The sequence below is a fragment of the Aspergillus piperis genome (genome assembly GCF_003184755.1).
Source record: "Aspergillus piperis CBS 112811 unplaced genomic scaffold BO85scaffold_7, whole genome shotgun sequence".
Classification (NCBI taxonomy): Eukaryota; Fungi; Ascomycota; class Eurotiomycetes; order Eurotiales; family Aspergillaceae; genus Aspergillus; species Aspergillus piperis.
In genome coordinates, this window is record NW_020291597.1 from 99,096 (window position 1) to 118,868 (window position 19,773).

Consider the following 19,773-nt stretch of genomic DNA (forward strand, 5'->3'; position numbering starts at 1 on the left):
TAGTACAACCATGGGCCGAGGCCAAAGTCAGGAACGCTAGGCCGACCCGAAACCAGCTTGGCGCAGTTCCACCTCCAACGTCATCCCCGCCCTGCATCGTGCATCTTCCTCCTGCATCCTGACCGTTGCAGCTCTGACCTCCTGGACGTCAGCGTCCCACCCAAACCCATGGCGAGCAGTATCCCCGCTAGTTTGAGATCCGCCGACATTGGGCGATACGCGTTGCGGGCGGCTCAGCTCGAACGCGCGAAGCCCGTTGTTGCCTACTGGTGTAAGTGCTGTTGATTGCGCATGTTGCTGCTCAAAGGGAAGGCCACATGAACCGACTAACGTTCACTTCTCCATTACAGGTAATTTCTGGATCGTGAATCAGATTATCGGACGGGGATTACACACTTCCGACGACGAGGTCAAGCTATACACAACGGACCTGGTGGATAAGTTAGAGCAGGTATGTCGGGCGCAAGACACCCCCGCTACGATGGCGCGCACTTTCCGAAGACTTACACATATCCTGTCTGAATTCAGTTCAAGAGTGAAAATGTCGATAATGATGCGGTAACCGATGCGGTGGCAGCCAATGCCTACGTGGAGCAGTTCGGATTGGAGGTCCTTGGCCGTGCGGAGGCGACAATGAAAGCCAATAAAGTGACCAAGTGGGTTGTTTTCGTGAATAAATACCCGCATTAAGGCTGACCCGGTTTTAGACAGACGGCCGATACGTTCCAAGCTGCTGCTACATTCCTCGAATTGTGTCAAATCTGGACCAACCCTCCGGAACCTGAGATCGCCGCGAAGATCAAGTTCTGCAAGTACCATGCAGTGAGGATCATAAAGGCTATCAAGGCGGGAGAGGATCCTAATGCGTCTAACCCGGCGCCTACTGAGGAAGATGAACTCGAAAGTGAACTTAGGGGAATGGAGGCCAAGCAGGACGATCCCGAAGTGCAGGCCATCGTGGGATCGTCAGCCGCACAACCTGGGCAGCCTTCTGTTGAAGAGGTCCCTGATGAGTCTATGCAACCTTCACAATCACCTCTCAGTCTCCCGCAACCTCCGACCACGTTTGCCGATGTTCCGGCTGCTCACTCCGGAGTGGACCCGATGTCTACTTCGAACGAGGAGGGCGATGCGGAGCCAGGAGCACCGCTGAATCTCCCCTCTGCTCCAGAGACTTTCACTTCACCTGCTACTCCTCCCTCTGTACCCAACCTTCCAGATACACCCGCGGATATTGGTGCAAAGCCTCCGCAAGCTCGTGCTGACTCGTTCCACTCCTTCCCTCCACCGTCATCCATCCCGCCTTCGAGCCCGTCGGCAGCTTCTCACGACGCAAGCTCGTTCTACACCAAACCGACAAGCAGCGTCGCTCCGCCTCCACCGTTTGTACAATCCTCCTCTGCAACAGTGCCTGTAGTCTCTCGTCCTACTCCTCAAAGTTTCCCGTCATCCACACCACCTCCACCTGCACCCGCCGCTTCTAGTTCCAGTGGAGTGAACCCTCAGTCACTTGATGACCAAGCTATAGCTCTTGCTCAGAAGCATGCCCGCTGGGCCGTGTCAGCCTTGACATTTGACGATGTTAACACAGCGATCAAAGAGCTAAAGAACTCACTTCGCTATCTCGGCGCGGAATGAAATGATGTGGGACGTGTGCCTGGGGTTTACGTATTTGCAAGCTGAGAAGCATAGAAAAACATCCAACCTGACTGAGCTATGAATATCAAGACCATCTTATGACAAGAACTCAAGCTACTTCAAACCTGATAGTGTACAGTAATGTTGACGTATTAGTTCCTATCCTTTCAAAGTAGTTTCTCTTCTACAAAAACGCATCTTCGTTCTTCAACTAGTACCTCCTGCTTTCTACTTGCCTGTTGTTTCTGATGTCTTCTACCCAATGTCTTCAGCGTCTTCAGCGTCTACGGCATCACCTATAAGCCTGCGTATTCCTGGCCGGGGTCGATAATCAGTTCAGAGTTTAATCCAACATGGCTGAATTGTCAAACAGGCCTATCTGCAGCATGATTGACAATGATCGTACTTGTTCTACAACATGCACAAGATCACGTTATGAGTTCTCTAAGCACCGCTTCCTTCTATGTTTACTTCTTCCTCCAATCAAATATCTCTCACTCTCACCTCTGCTTCCAAACAGACACCAAGCCCCTCACATCGCTATAGCGACGAATTTTCACTCACATTCACTTCGCCCTTCAGCACCAGATACTATATAAGCATGGCGAGAGCTCGCCTCTTCTTCCCTACCTTCTCTCCCCCATCATATCCTCCCCGCGCCTTTCTCCCCTCTCCCCCTACCTCCAGCATACACACTGACACCTCATGTTTCGTTCTCTCCCAACCAACCCCTTCAAGTACTCCCACCGGGACCATACCCCAGACCAAGGCACGGACATCATAATGTCTTCTGCCTCAAGCCCTGCCAGCTCCAGCAGTGATGCCGAAACAATGAAAGAACTTCTAGACCGTGGTGAGGTCAAGGCATCCTGGAGAGACAAACAATTCGTTCATTTCCTGGACCTCAAGGAAGAGTACGGCCGTGAGTTCCTTGGTCTGGTGAAGGATCATGTAGAGCACAGTGGATGGGAATGGACCGAGATCCTCAACTCTAGCGACGAACGAGACAACTGCGCTAAGAGTTTCGTTGAAGAGTATGGTCTGAAGTACTGGGGAACTCCAGCGAACAGAAAGAAGTATCTACAGGAAGAATCCCTTGCGGATGAGAAGACGCTTTGCACTTATCCTGCTCAGAGTGAGGAGTAAGTTTTTCTCTTCTTTTTTGATTACCTTCCATCCGTTCTTCGTTCCTTCTTTCTCTCTATCTTACTCTGACACGGATGTTCCCGGATGAGTTGACTGTGCTAATTATTATATAGGATCGCTCGAACAATTGCTATTTTGCTACTCAGAAAGGCGAAGCACTATTCCAGACTAAGTCAGGAGAAGGCAAAGGTCTGCTCTATCGTTTTCTGTCCATATTCCATTCAGTACTAACACATCTTATGGAACGGTCAGCCAACACTGTCAACAAAAACACCCTTTGAAATGGCTAGTACCAAAAAGAGAAAATCTACTGTCAAGGAGACAGACGAGGACGACACCGACAAGCCTGCATACAAGGCGCGGGCTCGTAGTACCCCAAGCACCATTCGGCCGTTCAAGGCAATCGTCTCTGACTCTGAGCCCGAGATCGAAACCCAAAACAACCCAGCGAAGAAGTCCAAGAAACAGCGCACATCTCTAGCTAACCGCTACAAGGGAACCCCAGAGGTCCAATTGAAAACCTCTAAAGAGAAAGATAGTATATCCGCTCCAGTTCAGGGAACATCCGTACACCGTGCCGCTCCTCAGTACACAAAGGACACCAAATCCCTCACCACAGAAAGCAACAGCAACCGTGTTAGCATGACTGGCGCTGCTCCCCAGTATCCCCCGGCGAAGAACACCAAATCTCCTACTACAGAAAACAATAACCAGACCAATATGACTACGTCTGAGTATGCAAAGGACACCAAATTCCTCGTCACAGCAAGCAACCAAGTTGGAATGGCTCCCGTGTGGCTGCCATTCACGGATTTCGCTGCCCAGGCCACGGATTTCCTGGAGCACATGGCGGAACAGTGCAACGTGATGGAGTGGAGCCCCTCAGCGCAGTTGAAATGGGATTCCATGTCGCCTCAGGTTTTCGCTGCGTCGGTCAGGTTCGACTGGTCGGACTTTGAGATTCGGGTGCGTCGCGACTGTAATGAGGATCTGCTCATTATGTTGCAGGAATTGGATAACGCCTGGCAGGCTGAAGCGGATGCACAGGATGAAGCTTCGGTCTTTAAGATTAGAGTGATGCTTCATGTGGGGACTTCCTGATTGTACTTTCTTCTGCTTCTTCGGTTGGTTGTCTATCTATCTATCTACCTTTCTTACATACTGGGGTTGGGTTAGTTAGTTGGCATGTTCTTTTGTCTGGAAAGGGCGTATTGTTTACAGTTGGGCATAGTTGAGGAAAGTTCTTGTAACTATTCACGGTATGGTAGAGCTAGGCTAGGCTTTTAGTAAACTTTACAGTCCCTGTCATGTAGAACTTGAATCTAGAACCTGAGTTAATGAGGCCGGTTCCAAATCCCGTATAGAGATAGTATCAAACCCCGTGGAGGGCTTGATTGTGGCAACTACTACTCGAAAGTAGAAATGATAAACCGCCTTGCAGTATAGGCTCTAGGCAAAGATAGAGAACTTTTTTCATCCCGTCGTGGGTACAATTGTGAATTTGGTCTGATTTGATCCCACCACTACCTCCGTACTTACTGAATATAACCTTACCCCAGAGTTAGATATTGATTTCAGTGTCACCAGGTGTTTCATGGTATTGGTGGGGATGAATTTTCCGGTAGCACATTGTTTGTCACATGTTATTGTCCTTTGAGAGGGCATAAAGTACGGATAGATTAGTGGCAAGAAAAAGAGGGCTTAGTCTGGAAGCGGGTAGGCAACACCGTGCAGAGCCATAAGGATGGTGTGTGTGGTGACCAGTTTTCTTATAAAGTTCCAGCTACTTCTCTAGTTGCATGAAGTGCACGGCAGTAGTGTTGGATAGCTAAGTCCAGCACGAACCACGGGCTGACGATCGGCCACGGGTCCATGGTACAGCGAAGCACATCGCCTGGGGAAAAAGGAAAAAGGAAAAGGTCGGAGAATTAACGGCAGGCTTTTTGACGTCAATTTCCCTCCCTTCCTTAATTTCTTTTTTGACTAAATAAGTAAGTATTTGCAAATGCCGAGGCATCTCCGATCCTTTCTGAAGGATTGGGGGGTTTACGTGGACAGTGTACACCGACTGCATTGTCGGCAATGACATGTAGAACCATGCGCATCATCTTCAGCATCATTATTGGCGGCGTTGTAACAGATGCCATGCTAGAAACGAAATAGGCCAGTATTGCCGTAGAGCTTGGCTGTCTTGATTCGGTAGGATATGGGGCGAGCCATGATAACCCCGGCGAGTAAAAAGATCCATTAGCAGACGAAAGCACGAAGCGCATTTGGAATCGCGCGCCGACTAGACCACCTGTTATCCGTAAAACTTGGAATCAAAGTCAATAGCGTCCGCGTTTACCTTTCCACCATCGGGCTTGTCACTGTCGGGAATAATCGCCGGCAATAGATGGTGGAAGGAGAGTATGTAGTGCTTAGATGCTTCTCTGGAGTCCGGAGGTGACAGTGAGCGCGGCATTGGTCTTTCTCAATCCGCCAGAGTGCGTCTGGAAGTCAGATGCCGAAGCTATGCGCAGGAAAAGAAACACTAACTGCGCGACGCACAATAATATTAATGATCTTGGAACGATTCCCCACCAGCCCTGACTCGTAATATGAGACGCAGATCATTTGATTATTCCCTGTAGGTGATCACACACTTGCCTGCGCGCTGCTCCCGTCTGGCCGTGTCGCGATCGCTTTTCGGGGTTTAGGAATGATACGTTCGCCTTGTTGTGGTGGCGAGTGATCGTCTGCTTATTCTGGACTCTTTCATGTTCCGAAGGGATTTGCGTCTTCGATTCTTCCTGCAGTCCCCCTCCCTCTTTTGTTCCTCCACCAACCCCCCCTAGCCTCTAAGGCTCTTAGGCGGTTAGGCCTGCTGCTACCCACTTAAGCGGCGGGACTATGATCGGACGGTGTCCCTGAAGAACGGAAAACGTCCCACAACGCGCGCTTGGCAGGGGAGGAGATGAAGAATTAATTTGTCGGCTCTGGTCGGGTCTCCCGAAGACTCTAAATTTCCCACTACTGTACGAGGGAATAATCCAGCGGGAACATCCACCGTGCTGGCGAAATTTCTAGACGCAGCGCTAGCGGAGTTCGTTCGGCATACGCTTGGGTTCGTAAGAGAAAGAGAGAGAGACTTTCATTTGTGCTTCCGGTCGTCCAGCGTTATCCGCGGTAATTGTGTTTCTCGGCCTCCGGGAAATCATAGGGTGACGACGATAATAATGGAAGGATGGAGCTTGCTTGATTGTAGTTAATGAGTAGTTTGGCCAAGTACTAACGTTGGAGTATTGCCATTGGAAGAATAGTGTGTTTGGAGGGGTTATCTGAGGCCAGTAGTTATAGTCAGTAAGTGCAATGCATTCGCCATCTGGGCATCCTCGGTGAGTTCTAGGTTTTCTCTTTGAGGGTTGGAGAGGCGAGATTGGGCATCAGCAACAAATTAGCATCATCACTACTATTTCCGACTTCTGGGGAGTGTCAAAAGAGGGCATCTGTCTCAGCCGGGGACGATAGTGGACAGGGTAGTGCAGCCATGGTCAAGCCATGACAGTCTTAAGGGTATGACTATGAATTATTAGCTCGTTTCTTTATCTATCTAGCTTTGAGTTGAGTGTATGACGAGATTCCTGAAGGAGGATGAGAAGTGGACTGAAACTGGGCCTAGGACTGAAGTTGATCTGAGCGAGAGCAGGTGATTCTGATAAATGGTTTTTAATCCCGGAAAAGGATCATCCTGTGCTCCTCCTCCTCCTCCTCCTCCTTCTCCTCTTCTTCTTACGTTCTTCCCATTCTTCCTTCCGCTTCCTCCTTTTCTTCCCTCCCCTTCAAACACCCCCTGTGGATTTTACCTCAAACTTTTCGGTGACTTCTTGCCGTCGGTAAAATACTACATCTGATTAACTGCCATCGAGCTCCTTTTTTGTCCCTTACGTGGTGATCCTCTCTCTGTTTCCCCTCCCCCTTTTCCTCCCCGCATTCTTCGATTTTGTTCGCGCTCGGGTGCGGGGTGTCAACACAGCCAGCAATCCACAGATCGCATCGAGGCTACTTGAAGAGAAAAGTACCACAGAGTGGTCCTATCTTGGTTTCAACCTCCTTACTCTATCATTCTCCTCCCACAATGGCCGACGAACAGACTAAAAAGCCGGCCGTCCTGATCGTTGGTGGTTTAGGTATGCACCCCTCTTCCCCTCTCTCTCTTCATCCCGATATCCAGATTATCCTAGCTAACATACGCATTTCTATCTATCTTATAGGATTTATCGGTCGCCATCTAGCTCTTTACCTGCATGAAAATAACTTGGCCTCGGAAGTCCGACTAGTTGACAAAGTCCTGCCTCAGCTGGCCTGGTTGGCCCCTGAGTTCCAGGAAGCTTGCTCAAAAGATAAATTCGTCCAGGCTGATGCCAGCCGTGAACGTGAGTGCAATACACCTTTTCACGTCATATGCGACCAGGGCAATAGTCTTACTGACCTGCGTCTCGGAACTCAGAGCACTTCCCTCGTATCTTTGACCGTGCCAATGGCGAACAATTTGATTATGTGATCAACTGTGGAGGTGAAACCAGGCATTCGCAACCCGATGACGTCTACGAAGTCCGCAGCTACGCCCTCACAGTCGCCTTGGGTCGCGAAGTCGCCCGCCGAGGTATCCGCTCTTTCGTTGAGTGCTCAACCGCTCACGTCTACAAAGGCGGCTCGAGTCCACGTAAGGAAGATGACAAACTGCAGCCGTGGCACAAGCTGGCCAAGTGGAAGATGAAGGCCAGCGAGGAGCTGCAAAAAATTCCCGGTCTCAACTATTGCTTGCTTCGTCTGCCCCACGTCTACGGAGAATACGATTCGGGCTACTTCGCGATGGGAATATGCCTTGCTCGCGTTCACCTGGAGCTCGAGAAGGATCTGGAGCTTCTTTACACTAAGGATCTGAAGATCAACACCGTATATGTCAGGGACGCAGCCAGCGCCTTGTGGAAAGCGGCTGAGTGGAGAGCAAACGCTCCCACGGACGGTTCAGCGCCCCTTGCATTCAACGTGGTCGACCACGGCGATACTCGCCAGGAAGATATCGCTAAGGCCCTGTCTGAAGTTTTCAAGCTTAAGTGTGACTTCTTGGGTTCTTTAGCTTCCCAATTCGCGAAGCTGAACCTTGATGATGTGGTGGATGACATGAACGAGGAATGCTTACAGGGATGGGCTGACTTGCTCGAAGAGAAGAAGATCGAACGGCCTGGACCCATTGGCCCATTCCTGGAAAAGGATGTACTGAAGGATCAAGACATGTGTCTGGATGGGACGCTATTTGAGACGACCACTGGATGGAAGCCATCCCGAGAGCGCTTCGACGCCAATGCCGTACGAGACATGGTTGAAAGTTACAAGCGAATGGGCTGGTGGCCATAGACGACCCCACACGTGATATTCCTGTTTTCATGTTCTCGACCCGGCCTCTACACGAGCATAACAGCGAGGTTGATGACGCATATGAGAGCCATTCCTACTCCCACCGTGCATGACCACGCATTGCCCTCTCAGAACACACCAACTCGACCTTATCCTCGGGCAAAAAGCACATAGACCTGTCGCATCCGCATCCACTCATCTCAAGTTCGCATGTTGTATACCACGGACCGTTTCTGCATGTAATCTGTAATATTCTGTTTGGGTCTCTGGGTTTCCGTTCTTGAGCAACTGGTATGTTCTATATCCTTCTTGCATTTATACATTCTTCTGTCACTGGCTGGGGCTAGATGGTGTGCCCTTTTGATTATGAACATCATGCACATCTTAGACTACTTATATCTTTCTTCTTCTTTTATTTGTTGCACTACATACACTACGGATAGGTTGAGCCTTGTCCTTGAATGTTAACCTCAGGCCGCCATCCCTCATGGCCGTCTTTTACCATCATTTACATAATCCAGCTTGTCTCAATCTGCGTACTCTGGATACATGCCCACTCACTCCCCTCTCATCATTTACTCCAATAAATCCCTTTCAATTTTCTTCTCCACTTCCACGATGCATGACAGAACTCTTGATGTCAGCTATAAGTGTGGTATGCCGATCGCTAGCGCCCAGAACCCCTCAATTTTGAAAATTAGGCGTTCAGAAACTGGAATATAGCGTCATGATATATCTACTCCGTACCATATCCTTTTTGCATCACATGATTTGCAACAGACCACTTTAGTAGCATGATGGTAACTATGTAGCAGTTCTGGTTTAGAGTAAGCTTGTTCGCCAACTATCATAACATCATACTGGCTAGCTCCGGACGACATTATAAACACTGCCACTGAAGCATACAAACACGAATGATTTGATAATAGGAAAGCTAGTATGAATCTCAAAATGTTTAAAGCCAAGCTAAGAATTACATCAATCATGACGCGGTTTTGGTTGTCAGTTCCTACAAAGATTACTAATAAGACTAAGCTATCAAGCGAGTTATAGACTCGTGATGTCATGTTACAACTGTATAACGTTCAGATGCCTTATGTGAATCTGTATATATTTATAATATATTGATAGATGTATCGAGTTTCCCGGGTGTATAACTCTTTTTCTTTTTTCTTTATTCTTCTTATCTTCATCTGTAGGGTCAATGGAGGGCTAAAACTTGAAACGAAGGGGGAGAAATGTCCAAGACGTAGCGAGAACCAAGACCAGAGGTGGGCAAGCAAACTGGTAATGCTGAAGATAAGCCCTCTTGCATGTTCATCGTAATGAATCGAGACAGTAAATTGAAGCGGGGTGTACAGCGACAAGAAGGCAGGGGTGGCTTTTGGGAGAGAGATGTGGCGAGCAAAGAAGAAAAAGAGAGAAAAGTAGGAGAAAGAACAATAATATAAGGCTCCAAAAATGCATTATGCGTAAGACAATCCGTTTTACCACCGGTGTAGGCAAAGAACATAATAGAGGAAAATGAAAACAAGGAAACACTCTGTATCCGGAGTCAGGCTCAATGGATCGAGCGGGGAGGATTCGCGAAACTGAGATGCGACGCGGTCGAGGGAATCTAGAATTCCCAATCCTCTTCGACCGACTTGATGGCCCATTCGAACTTCTCCCGGAGGGACTTGGAGAAGAACTTCTCAATAGGAACATCGAACTTCTTGCTGAAAACCACAGTAAGACGAGGGTCGATGTAGTTCTATGTGGTGTTAGTCGATCAAGAATCATCAACCATAGCAAGGGACAGAAACTTACGATCTTCGAGGTTCCTAGAGCGACCTCCTTGTTCTCTTCCTTATCCTGAGCTTGAAGCTCCATCGTTTCAATGCGCTGCTCGAGCTTCGTGATCGCTGCCTCGAGCTTATCGACCGTCGGGGACTTGCCTTCGGCTTCCACCTTTCCGGTTTTGTTCTCCTTGTTAAATTTCTTCTCCATATCTTTTGCTGCCTGGAGACGGCTCTCCAGCTCAGTGGCCTTCATTTCCTTCTCGCCTTCTGCAGCGAGCTTCTCATTGTCCTTTTCGAACTTCTTCTGGATTTTCTGGCGCTGCTCTTCCACAAGGTAGGCCTGGTGCTCCTTCACCCATTCCATGTCCATGTCTTCGTCCATCTCGAAGTACTTGGCGCCTTTCTTCTTCTTCAAACTAGGCTCGAGATCGAGCATCTGTTGCTTCAGACGCCATCTTTGGTACCGCAGTCCCTTGATCTAAAGATATTGCGATAAGTATTAGCAATGCGCCCCAACTATAGTGTTCACCACTGGTCAACATACCCTTTCACTCATCTTCTCCATCTGGTTGGCATGGGATGCAGCGACAGTTCGCTTATGGTTACACAGAATGGCGACCCTGCGGTTGGCGTCATTGTACGCCTTCACCTTCTCTGCAATGTTACCCGTCGCCTTCATGTCCTTCAGCAGCGTGGACATAGTGTGGGAAGCGTTGTAGGTACGGAACACCTTTGCAGTCAATCCTTGCATGTAGGTCGACAAGTGTTTGTTGAGGGCGGAGGTCTACGTGCGTCCATTAGCGGTGCAATCCAAGAGCCAGTCGAAGTACATACCGTCAGTCTATCGAAGATTTCGTCGCCCTCCTTCTTGGGCGCTTTCTTGAAGATCTTCAAGTTCTTGAAAACCTGGGTGTCGACCTCGACTTCATCATAGAAGCGGATGCTGTCCTTACCCAAGAAATCAAAGACAACCTTGTTTGGAGGCTTGAGAGTAACGTTCTCATACTTGAGAGAGCAGCATCCCACAGTCTCAGCTTCGTCTTCACCCTTCTCGTTACCAGCACGAAGAGCAAACTGGTCAATAAGGTATACTGCCGTCGCCTTTTGCCGCTCGACCATCAGCTCGTGCTTGAGGTTCTTCTGATAATCTTTGCGGATCCGATCAATATGATGCTTCAATTCACGAGCCTTCTCGAACTTCTTGTAATCACTCTGACCCTTCACATCAGAATTGGCCGCAAGCATGACATACTTGTAGTTGCCATTGATGTTTTCCTGCCACATTGCAAGCCAGGTGCCTTCTTGGTCGTGCTTGACCTCTTTCCACTTGTGGCCCTCCGGAGGAGGCGGAACAGGCGCATCTTTGCCAATATTGATGGTGATCTGTTCCGGCTGCACACGCGACTTCACACGGCCAGTTTTGGGATGCTCACCACGTCCACGGAAGAGAGCTGGCGGTTCCACTCGGAAGTTGCCCACTTTCTGCTTCCGTCCGTCCCACATACAATACATGTAAGGGGCCTCTTGAGCGTCCTTTTCAGCCTTCAAACGCTTCTTCTCAGCCGGTGGCAAAGCCTTTTTCTCTTGACGTTGATTGTCGTAGTAGGCAAAGATTGGCTGAAAGTCGCACTTGTGAAAATCTTTGATGTCCACTTTGTTGCCCTTGGGATCCTTTGCGCCACCAGTCTTCTTAAGGATATCTCGGAAATCCATAAAGAAGTTCTTCTGGAAGGTGGGGTTCTCAACATGCTGAGTCGCATTGAGCATGCCGCCGAAGAAGCCAGCCACTTCTTCAGCGTCAGGATGAAGAGTGACAGGGACGCCATCATACTTCATTTTGACGTTCTTAGGAAGTGGCTCGTACGGAGGAGGGAAAACCACGCCGTTGTGTTCAAGGGTCGTCCACTTGATCGTGCCATCACCCTTGGTCGGGTCTTCCCACCATCTGTACTCTTCTTCCTCGGCGTCTTCAGCCTCCTCGCTTTCTTCCTTTTTGACAGGGGTCGACTTGGCGCTAGAGGCAGCCCGCTTCACATGCGAAGGCAACGCAGCCTTCTCACTGGCCTTGGTTGGCTTTGCCGTCTTCTTGACGGTCGAAGGCTTCACGTCTTCGGGCTCTTTCTTCACGCCATTGGCCTGTCTCTTGGTTGCTGTGGCCTTCGTAGTCTTCGGGGGGGCTTGTTTGCGGGTCGCTTTCGCATCCTTCTCTGCCTTCTGCTGTATCTTCTTCTTCTGAGAGGCGAGTTTTCTTTCGATAGGCACATCGGAATCGGATTCTTCACCTATAGCCGTTTCCGACGCCTTGGGAAGCTTTCTTCCATTGAGCGCCAGAGGTACGTCATCGTCCGTTTCGGGGTCCTCGTGCTTCACGGAAGTGCGGCGTCGCTTGCTCTGTCGACTGGTCAGCCGCTGGAACGAACAGCGACAGCAATAGCGTCGCGAGAGTAGGGGGAACGAAGGAACTGGCGTGGAGGTAATCGGCGTACCAAAGGTTGATCATCCTCACTGCTCTCAGGTTCGGCGTAAGACTTTCTCTGACCGACGCTTGAGCGCGACTTCCGCTTGGGAACGGCGGCAGCGTCGGCATCGGCCATGTCCACATCATTTTCGGCCTGAACGGGACCAAAGCGGATGGATACGCCTGGATCAACATGGCCATTTGTCTCCGTCGCGTCGCGCAATTTTGAGTCCGTATGGGAACCTTAAAAAAACAAGAGGAAGTGTAAGACTTATCGCATTCATGAGGGGTCAAAGAGATCAATGCGCAGAAAGAGGTGATTGAGTCGCGAAAGTGACCCCAAACAAAGGGAAGTGATGGGTAAATGAGGCGTGAAAGAGAGGCGGGAAAGGGTCATGTGAGAGCAAAGAGAGGAAAGCAACACTCACTGGTAAGGCGACCATTTGCCTTGACAAGCGGGGTATCGTCTTCCGAAGAGCTCATGGTTGCCAGGCGATTGATGGAAAAAGCGCGTGGGCCCAAGGAGCGAGTAGACAGGCAAAACCGGGGTGGGAGAGCGCAGGGGCGCGCGCGAGAGAGGGCGAGTCTGCGGACCGGAGCTGGCGCTTGAAGGAGTGATGAAAGCAACGGCAGCCTGGCCAATGGGAAGGCTGATGGCAACGAGAAAGCGTTCTACTAGAAGGGAGAGACAGACATAGACCGAATAGGGAAAGACGGAAGGAAAACGAGAAACCGGAGAGGGGAGGGTGGAAAGAGACTCGAGCGGGAGGAGCGGAGAGGAGAAGAAGCTGAAGGGGGGAGAGGGGAAGAAGAGAGAAAAGAGACAGCAGAGCCAAGGATGACGAGAGGGAAAAGGAAAGGGAAGGGAAGAGAGAAGAGAGAGAGAGAGAGAGAGAGGAAAGAGAGGAAGAAGAGAAGGAATGGAATGGAAAACGAGGCCGTCTTTTGGGGCCTGAGGCGATCTTCACGTTTCTCCGGACCGTCAGCCACTCGCCGTGCGAGGAGGCTGGCAGCCTGAGGTGCCAAGGCTGCCGGGTCTGGAAGTTTGTATGGAAATTATGACGACTCCATTTCAATTCCGGGCGCCTCGGTGCCTGCATGCCTGAGTGGCGCTGCTGACTCAGCCGACGTAAGCCTGCGCGCAGCCAGGTCACCTGATATGCCCGGCAACTCGAGAGCTGCCCGTTTAGGATTAGTGCTGTGCACGCCCGGCCGGGTTGCACGGATGGTCGCTGTGGACACCCGGACACCCGGACCACCAGCCATTTCACCACCAGACTACCAGTTTGGGTCTAGCGCGGTTGGGTCCCGTGCTGCCGGCTGTCGGAAGAACAGAAACAGGAGTCCAACTTCAACCACCGACTTCTCAACCGCCAGCCTACGAGGATTCCTCTACCCTCTCCCTCCTCCCCCCTCTCCCCACACTATCCCCTCTACGATTGTTTATCGTTGGTCTTTTCGACCGTACGGCTTCTTTGCAATATGTTCTCCCGTGCTGTTCGTCCGGCTGTGAGGGCTGGTAGCATTGCGGTCTCCCGGTAAGTTCTTCTTCTCTTCCGGAATGTCCACAACACCCGCCCGTCCGTCGCCTTTTCGTTTCCTTCCCACACCCCAGCTAGGCTGTCCCAGCTGGCTCCCACCCCCCAACCCACCAGTCCTTTAACCTTCAGGAAAACGAGGAGATGGAGCTACAAGCAAACCAACCGAGTGGCTCAATGGCTGATTTTTTGGAAGCACTGCTCCTCCCAATGCCGCCAACTTCGCGACTCTGCGTGAAATCGAGGGCCGTCTCAAGTCCATCAAGAACATCGAGAAGATTACCAACACCATGAAGGTCATCGCCTCCACCCGTCTTACTCGCGCCCAGAAGGCCATGGAGGACTCTCGCACCTACGGTCAGACCTCCAACACCGTTTTCGAGAACGCCGAGACCAAGCCTCTCGAGGACAAGAAGACTCTGCTCGTCGTCGCCAGCTCCGACAAGGGTCTTTGCGGTGGTATCCACTCCGGTCTCAGCAAGGCTACTCGTCGCATGCTCCAGCAGCACCCCGATGCCGACATCGTCGTCCTCGGTGAGAAGGCCAAGGCTCAGCTGTCTCGTACCAACCCCAACGCCATCGTCCTGAGCTTCGCCAACGTCTGCAAGGACATCCCCACCTTCAACGACGCTCAGTCCATTGCCGACCAGATCTCTCAGCTGCCCACCGACTACGCCAGCATCAAGATCATCTACAACCAGTTCATCAACGCCCAGTCCTACGAGGCCGGTACCGTTGAGGCTTACTCTGAGGAGGCTATCACCCAGTCTCGTGAGTTATATCTGATGTAATGTGTTTTGCGCGTATCGGGACTGAACTCTCTGCTCTAGCCAACCTCTCTGCTTTCGAGACTGATGACCAGACTCTGGCCCACCTCCGTGAATACGCCCTTGCCAACAACCTCTTCTGGGCTATGGCTGAGGGTCACGCTTGCGAAATCTCCGTAAGTTCTTCCGCTTAAAATAACCTTTGATTTGGAATAACAAGCTAATGTGATTACAGGCTCGTCGTAACGCCATGGAGGCAAGTATTATTCAGATGTTCGAAATTAACCCAGACTAACCATACTCTACAGAACGCCTCCAAGAACGCTGGTGAGATGATCAACAAGTAAGTCTCAAAGTTCACCCGATTTCACTGATCAAGGCTAATACCATGCAGGTTCCAGATCTTGTACAACCGTCAGCGTCAAGCCGCCATTACCGGTGAACTGGTTGAAATTATCACTGGTGCCACCGCCAGTGCGGACATGTAAAAGCTTCCATGAAGCTCGTGTGGGGAGGAGTCGCCATGTGTGTAGACTTACTCATAAATACCTAGATGCTTGTCAGCCTGTAAAATCTATCACTATCTTTTCTTTGTCATTGTTTTCTTGTGTTCTCATGACCAATTGGTAGTGTGGAGGGAATGCTGCTGTCATTACACAACATAGGCGGGAATATCAAACGGGAACTTCCCGTCACTTCACGTTTGCATTCACGGGCTGAACTTCACGTATTCGGGGGAAGTCCCTTCCATTCACTGCTTTCCTTGACAGATGTGTCCGGACCTGTCAACAATCCTCTCTCGGCGTTTGTTTCCTTCTCTTCCTGCACCTACTTGCAACGCCCGTCACTTTCCCCTCACGCCTACGCCATCTTGTATCTCCCAGACTGCACATCTTCACATCTACCTGAAACTTTAGGAATCAAGCCATTCCATCAAGATGTATTCCGCTACACGCGTGACCAATTACTACTCGATTCTGGGAATATCTCACAACTCGTCTCTAAAGGACATCAACAGCGCGTACAAGAAGCTCGCACTGAAGCATCATCCGGACAAGCAAGGCACCGGTAATGCAGATGTCTCCAACGACGAGTTCCAGAAGGTGAGTGAATAAGAGAAAAGATTATATGAACCCCACAATCGACGCCCTCACTCATCTTCTCCGATGACCATCATCACCACACAATCTTCTAAGCAATAAAGCAAGCTGAATCTCACATTATCTCAGATCCAAGAAGCCATCGAGACCCTCCGCGATCCCATCCGGAAGCAAGAGCACGACGATATACTCCGTCGAGCTGGCTACTACTTCCACTCCACCCCGTTTGCCTCTGACGACGAGTACGAAGACTGGCCAGAAGGATCTTGGAGACCTATGAGCTGGAAGCGCTACGAGGATTTCAAAGACCCCATGGAGCTGTACAGATACAAGTACGGCAATAGTGTTCATATGGACCCGTTCGCTCCAGAGTCTCTGGTTGAGAAAGCTCGTGTAGAGATCGAGATCAGAGTAGGTGAGCAGTTGGAGAGAGAGGCTGCGGCGGCGGCGGCGGCAGCAGCACGGGCTGCGACTGCGGATGGTATGGGAAGTGAGAATGGAGACAATGACGGTGAGGAGGATGAAGGGGTTGATGACGGTGGCGTTTTGTTTAACAAACCTCAGCATTTTCAGGACATCCTGGAGTATCTTCGCAATCAGGAAGCTGCGAGTACTGAAAAGAGAAGAATGGCAATGAGGGTTAATGTTGAAAAGGATGAAGAGAGGTTGAGGAATGAGGAGGAAGAAGATGAACTCGACCATGATGAGAAAGAGTTTGCTCGTGGCTACGGTAATGAACATTGCTGGAAATCTAAGGAGGCTGGGTCCGATGTCCCCAGAGAGTGGCACGAGAACTTCTATCACAACGAAGAAGAGACCGTCTACTACGGTGGAGACGAGGATGAAGGCGATGATGAAGACGATGAGGAGGAGGAGGATGCCGATGACAGCGACAACGATGACGAAAAAGAAGATGACGATTATCGTGGAGAGAGCCAGAATGATGATCCTGAGGATGAGGATGAAGACGACGAGCAGCCCCAAGGCCCAGGAGCAGGAGCACCTACTCGACACCACGACAATTTTTATGATGCGGATCGCTACGAAGATGATGGATATTATCATTCCGATGATGAGGACGATATTTGCGAGGATAACGGCAATAACAATGGAGCAGATATCTACTTCTTTCACTTCTCTCACACTGCGAGCGAGCAGCCTGCCTCGAACTTCTCCGAGAGCACCGAATACGTGACTGCCGAATGTGCTAGAGAATCGGACGCTGAATCTGTCATGGATGAAGCCGGCGGTGTCTGTCTGACTTATTTAATGAGCAATTTGCCCCAACCCTCCGACTCGAGCATCTTCGACCCTCCTTCCCTCCCCTCTGTCACGCCCTTCCTCCCCTCCCCCGCTATCAAACCCAACGCCACCGCTAGCATCGACAATGGCGACCCGCTCCTCTTCCATTTCTGCTCTAAACTCAACGGCCCAGCCAGCAGCTACACCAGCCAGGACTTCCTTTTCGAGCTAACTGGCATGGTCTTCGACGTGTACTGCGGTTGGTTGGAAGGTGTCCGCCTCACGTTCCCGGGGGCGAAGCCGCTCAGCAAGGAGAAGCAAGATGCCCCGACTTGTCTCCATCTGGGCGGCTGGGAGAAGAGTTTTGGCCGGGACAAGTGTGACGGGTGCCAGCTTCGGCAGCCACTTTTTATGCTCACTTGCCCGGGATGCGGGATTGAGAAGTGCGCGGGGTGCAGGTTGACCTCTGCTGCTGCTGTTGCTGCTGCGGGTAAGGGGGAGGGGGTGGGGGATTTGCTGAGGGGATGGGATGCTACTGCGCTGGGCTGGTAGGAGCCGGTTGTTTTCTTTTCTTTTCTTTTATTTTTCTCTCAAAGGAGGTGAAGATCGTGGTCTGGTCTACGTTTCATTTGATACTACTTGAGACTGTGGTATTTCTGACGGTTTGTTTCTAGTTCGTTTACCATTCATGAAAACCTAATCTAGTGAGCTTAAGTGTGCAATGCGGTATTCCTCCGTAATGGAACAATCACCTCATCTATCAAACCTAAATATAACAAGCTCGCGATTGCGGTTCTGCCCTATTATATAGTCCTCCGTCCCACAAACCTTCCCCATCCCAATGAACTCCGTTACCATGCTCCCTGGCAAGACAATTGCCGGTTCAGGAGCGTACTCAGGTGAGGCAACAGCGAGAAACAGAGCCATTTCAATCGGCCATTCCTGTTTCTCAAAGTAAAGACAATAACCCGTCTGCGACTGCTCATCATACGACTCACAAACAATAGAATGCCACGGTTCATCGCATATCGCAAAAGTAATAGGTTTAGTCTGCAAGCTACAATTCCCTCGATACGGCGGCAAGGCAAAGTCAGCGCGTTGTCGCCGGCGCGGTCCCTCGCCAACGATGGGGATAGTCGTCACCCACACCTCAGACTCCCATGCATCAGGAATAAGAACCTGCGGTGAACGGCCCGCGCACGTACCCTCGAGAATCTCTATAGACTGATCGTCGTCGGTGATGCTAAGGGATTGTATCATTGGGAGACCTCGCTGACGGATGCCATAGAAGTCTAGTTCTCGGAACCCAAGGCGAGTGATGATGGTGGGTCCGAGGTCTTCTTCTCCTCCTCCTTCTCCGGACTCGAATCGCAAGCGACCCGTTGGGTCTAGGGAAGGTCGGTAATCCGAGGGTTTGGAAATGTCCCAGACGGAGAGGGACTCGATGGGGGCGTCTTCGTCTGCGGTGTAGAGGCTACGGTTGGGTTGCCAGATGTAGATGGCATAATGGGTGCTGGTATGGGTGGAGTAGAACCGATCTCGCTCGCTGAGAGGATGGCCGAGGAACATGATCTTCCACTCATTTCGGAAGTTGACGCTCCAGCCATCTTCCTTGCGGTTCACGTCGAAGGAGGTGGCGAAGTGTCGGTGGACACCATCGCTGTCGTTGAGCCAGTGGTAGGGTATGTATTCTGCCCATTCGATGATGAGGACTCGTTTCTGCAGACGGACTCGGCGGATTACTCGTCCGACGATGATGAAGGGGACCATGAATTTTCTGTCGGTTTCCATGTCCATCAGGACGAGACATGAATGCTCTGCACTTGGGAATACTAGGAGCCCGTCGTCGTAGGTCCAGAAGGTCTCGCCGAATGATCGGTCGACGCGCTGCCTGAGATGGCTGGCGTGGTGTTCCCATGGCGGGACGGAGAACCAGTTCTTCTGGCCTGTGATGCCGAAGTCATTGGTGAGCTTGAACTTGTGCATTGTTCGGTACGTTAGTCGACTTAGATAGTCGTATTTGGCTGTGACCTTGTCGAAGATCTGGGATATGTGAGTGTCGTATTCTGGTGATTCGAGTGTTTCTGCGCTTTCAGAGGCTAGCTGTCGCACTTCTCTGGCTAAGGGGTATCGTTTCTTTAGCATTGGAAGCAGGTTGGCGCCAATGCGAAAGGCTTCGTTCCAAGACTTGCAGACTCGTCGGCAACGGAGGACATCGCCCGGGTCGAGACGCTTCAGTATAAGCCAGAAGATCTCCCGGGGCAGGAGGGCCATGCCCTTGCCTTCAGATGGAGATGCATTGGACATGGTCGTTATGTTATGTTTTTCTTGAGAATTGGTAAGGCGGGGAAAAGTGCCTGGGGGATTCCGAGCACTAAAAGAAAAGAGACCCTCGAATAATAGCAGATGGTAACTAATTATAATTAGTCTAGTCCAAGACTGTCCAACTCTTAAGTAGATAATAGTATGGGCTCCGCATAAACAAAGGATCTTATGGGCCCGGAGCTACGGAGCTTTGTGCTCATCGAGGCTTTTTTGCCTGGAAGACAGAACAGGATTGCCGATGGCCATGGAACTGTCAGAAATCAGAATAATTGACTGAATATTGGATGCAATTCATGGGGGATGAACAATGGGATGACGGCGGGGAACATCGAACGGACGGATCCGCCGCCATTCCAAATACATACAATTCAATATTAC

The 19,773-nt window shown here is 50.7% G+C and overlaps 7 protein-coding genes across 7 annotated transcripts; 5 read left to right on the forward strand and 2 right to left on the reverse strand.

The window, feature by feature from the left end:
• Nucleotides 1–168: 168 nt before the first annotated feature.
• Nucleotides 169–1,638, forward strand: BO85DRAFT_458558 (uncharacterized protein; the record flags this gene model as incomplete). The annotated part of the gene is made up of 4 exons (XM_025661596.1): nt 169–271; nt 351–441; nt 537–656; nt 708–1,638. The coding sequence occupies 4 exons, from the start codon at nt 169–171 to the stop codon at nt 1,636–1,638; spliced, it is 1,245 nt and encodes a 414-aa protein (XP_025516212.1).
• A 783-nt stretch (nt 1,639–2,421) lies between these two features.
• On the forward strand, nt 2,422–4,010 carry BO85DRAFT_512367 (uncharacterized protein; the record flags this gene model as incomplete). The annotated part of the gene is made up of 3 exons (XM_025664650.1): nt 2,422–2,780; nt 2,898–2,973; nt 3,037–4,010. The coding sequence occupies 3 exons, from the start codon at nt 2,422–2,424 to the stop codon at nt 3,883–3,885; spliced, it is 1,284 nt and encodes a 427-aa protein (XP_025516213.1). The 3' UTR covers nt 3,886–4,010.
• Nucleotides 4,011–6,789: 2,779 nt separating this feature from the next.
• BO85DRAFT_271298 (NAD-dependent epimerase/dehydratase family protein) lies at nt 6,790–8,428 on the forward strand. The gene is made up of 3 exons (XM_025655093.1): nt 6,790–6,953; nt 7,038–7,199; nt 7,274–8,428. The coding sequence occupies exons 1-3, from the start codon at nt 6,902–6,904 to the stop codon at nt 8,182–8,184; spliced, it is 1,125 nt and encodes a 374-aa protein (XP_025516214.1). The 5' UTR covers nt 6,790–6,901; the 3' UTR covers nt 8,185–8,428.
• A 1,374-nt stretch (nt 8,429–9,802) lies between these two features.
• On the reverse strand, nt 9,803–13,147 carry BO85DRAFT_512370 (DNA topoisomerase 1; the record flags this gene model as incomplete). The annotated part of the gene is made up of 6 exons (XM_025664651.1): nt 12,852–13,147; nt 12,452–12,666; nt 10,800–12,374; nt 10,510–10,749; nt 9,994–10,443; nt 9,803–9,937 (listed from the first exon to the last, which is right to left on the reverse strand). The coding sequence occupies exons 1-6, from the start codon at nt 12,904–12,906 to the stop codon at nt 9,803–9,805; spliced, it is 2,670 nt and encodes an 889-aa protein (XP_025516215.1). The 5' UTR covers nt 12,907–13,147.
• Nucleotides 13,148–13,905: 758 nt separating this feature from the next.
• BO85DRAFT_487037 (F1F0 ATP synthase subunit gamma) lies at nt 13,906–15,216 on the forward strand (the record flags this gene model as incomplete). Its single annotated transcript, XM_025663427.1, has 5 exons — nt 13,906–13,961; nt 14,158–14,732; nt 14,792–14,904; nt 15,037–15,071; nt 15,123–15,216. 5 exons carry the CDS (start codon nt 13,906–13,908, stop codon nt 15,214–15,216), a joined length of 873 nt encoding a protein of 290 aa, XP_025516216.1.
• Nucleotides 15,217–15,666: 450 nt separating this feature from the next.
• BO85DRAFT_369857 (DnaJ domain protein) lies at nt 15,667–17,622 on the forward strand (the record flags this gene model as incomplete). The annotated part of the gene is made up of 2 exons (XM_025655940.1): nt 15,667–15,831; nt 15,958–17,622. The coding sequence occupies 2 exons, from the start codon at nt 15,667–15,669 to the stop codon at nt 17,620–17,622; spliced, it is 1,830 nt and encodes a 609-aa protein (XP_025516217.1).
• A 104-nt stretch (nt 17,623–17,726) lies between these two features.
• BO85DRAFT_395233 (F-box protein) lies at nt 17,727–19,693 on the reverse strand. The gene has a single exon (XM_025656951.1). The coding sequence runs from the start codon at nt 19,375–19,377 to the stop codon at nt 17,824–17,826; it is 1,554 nt and encodes a 517-aa protein (XP_025516218.1). The 5' UTR covers nt 19,378–19,693; the 3' UTR covers nt 17,727–17,823.
• Between the last annotated feature and the right edge of the window lie 80 nt (nt 19,694–19,773).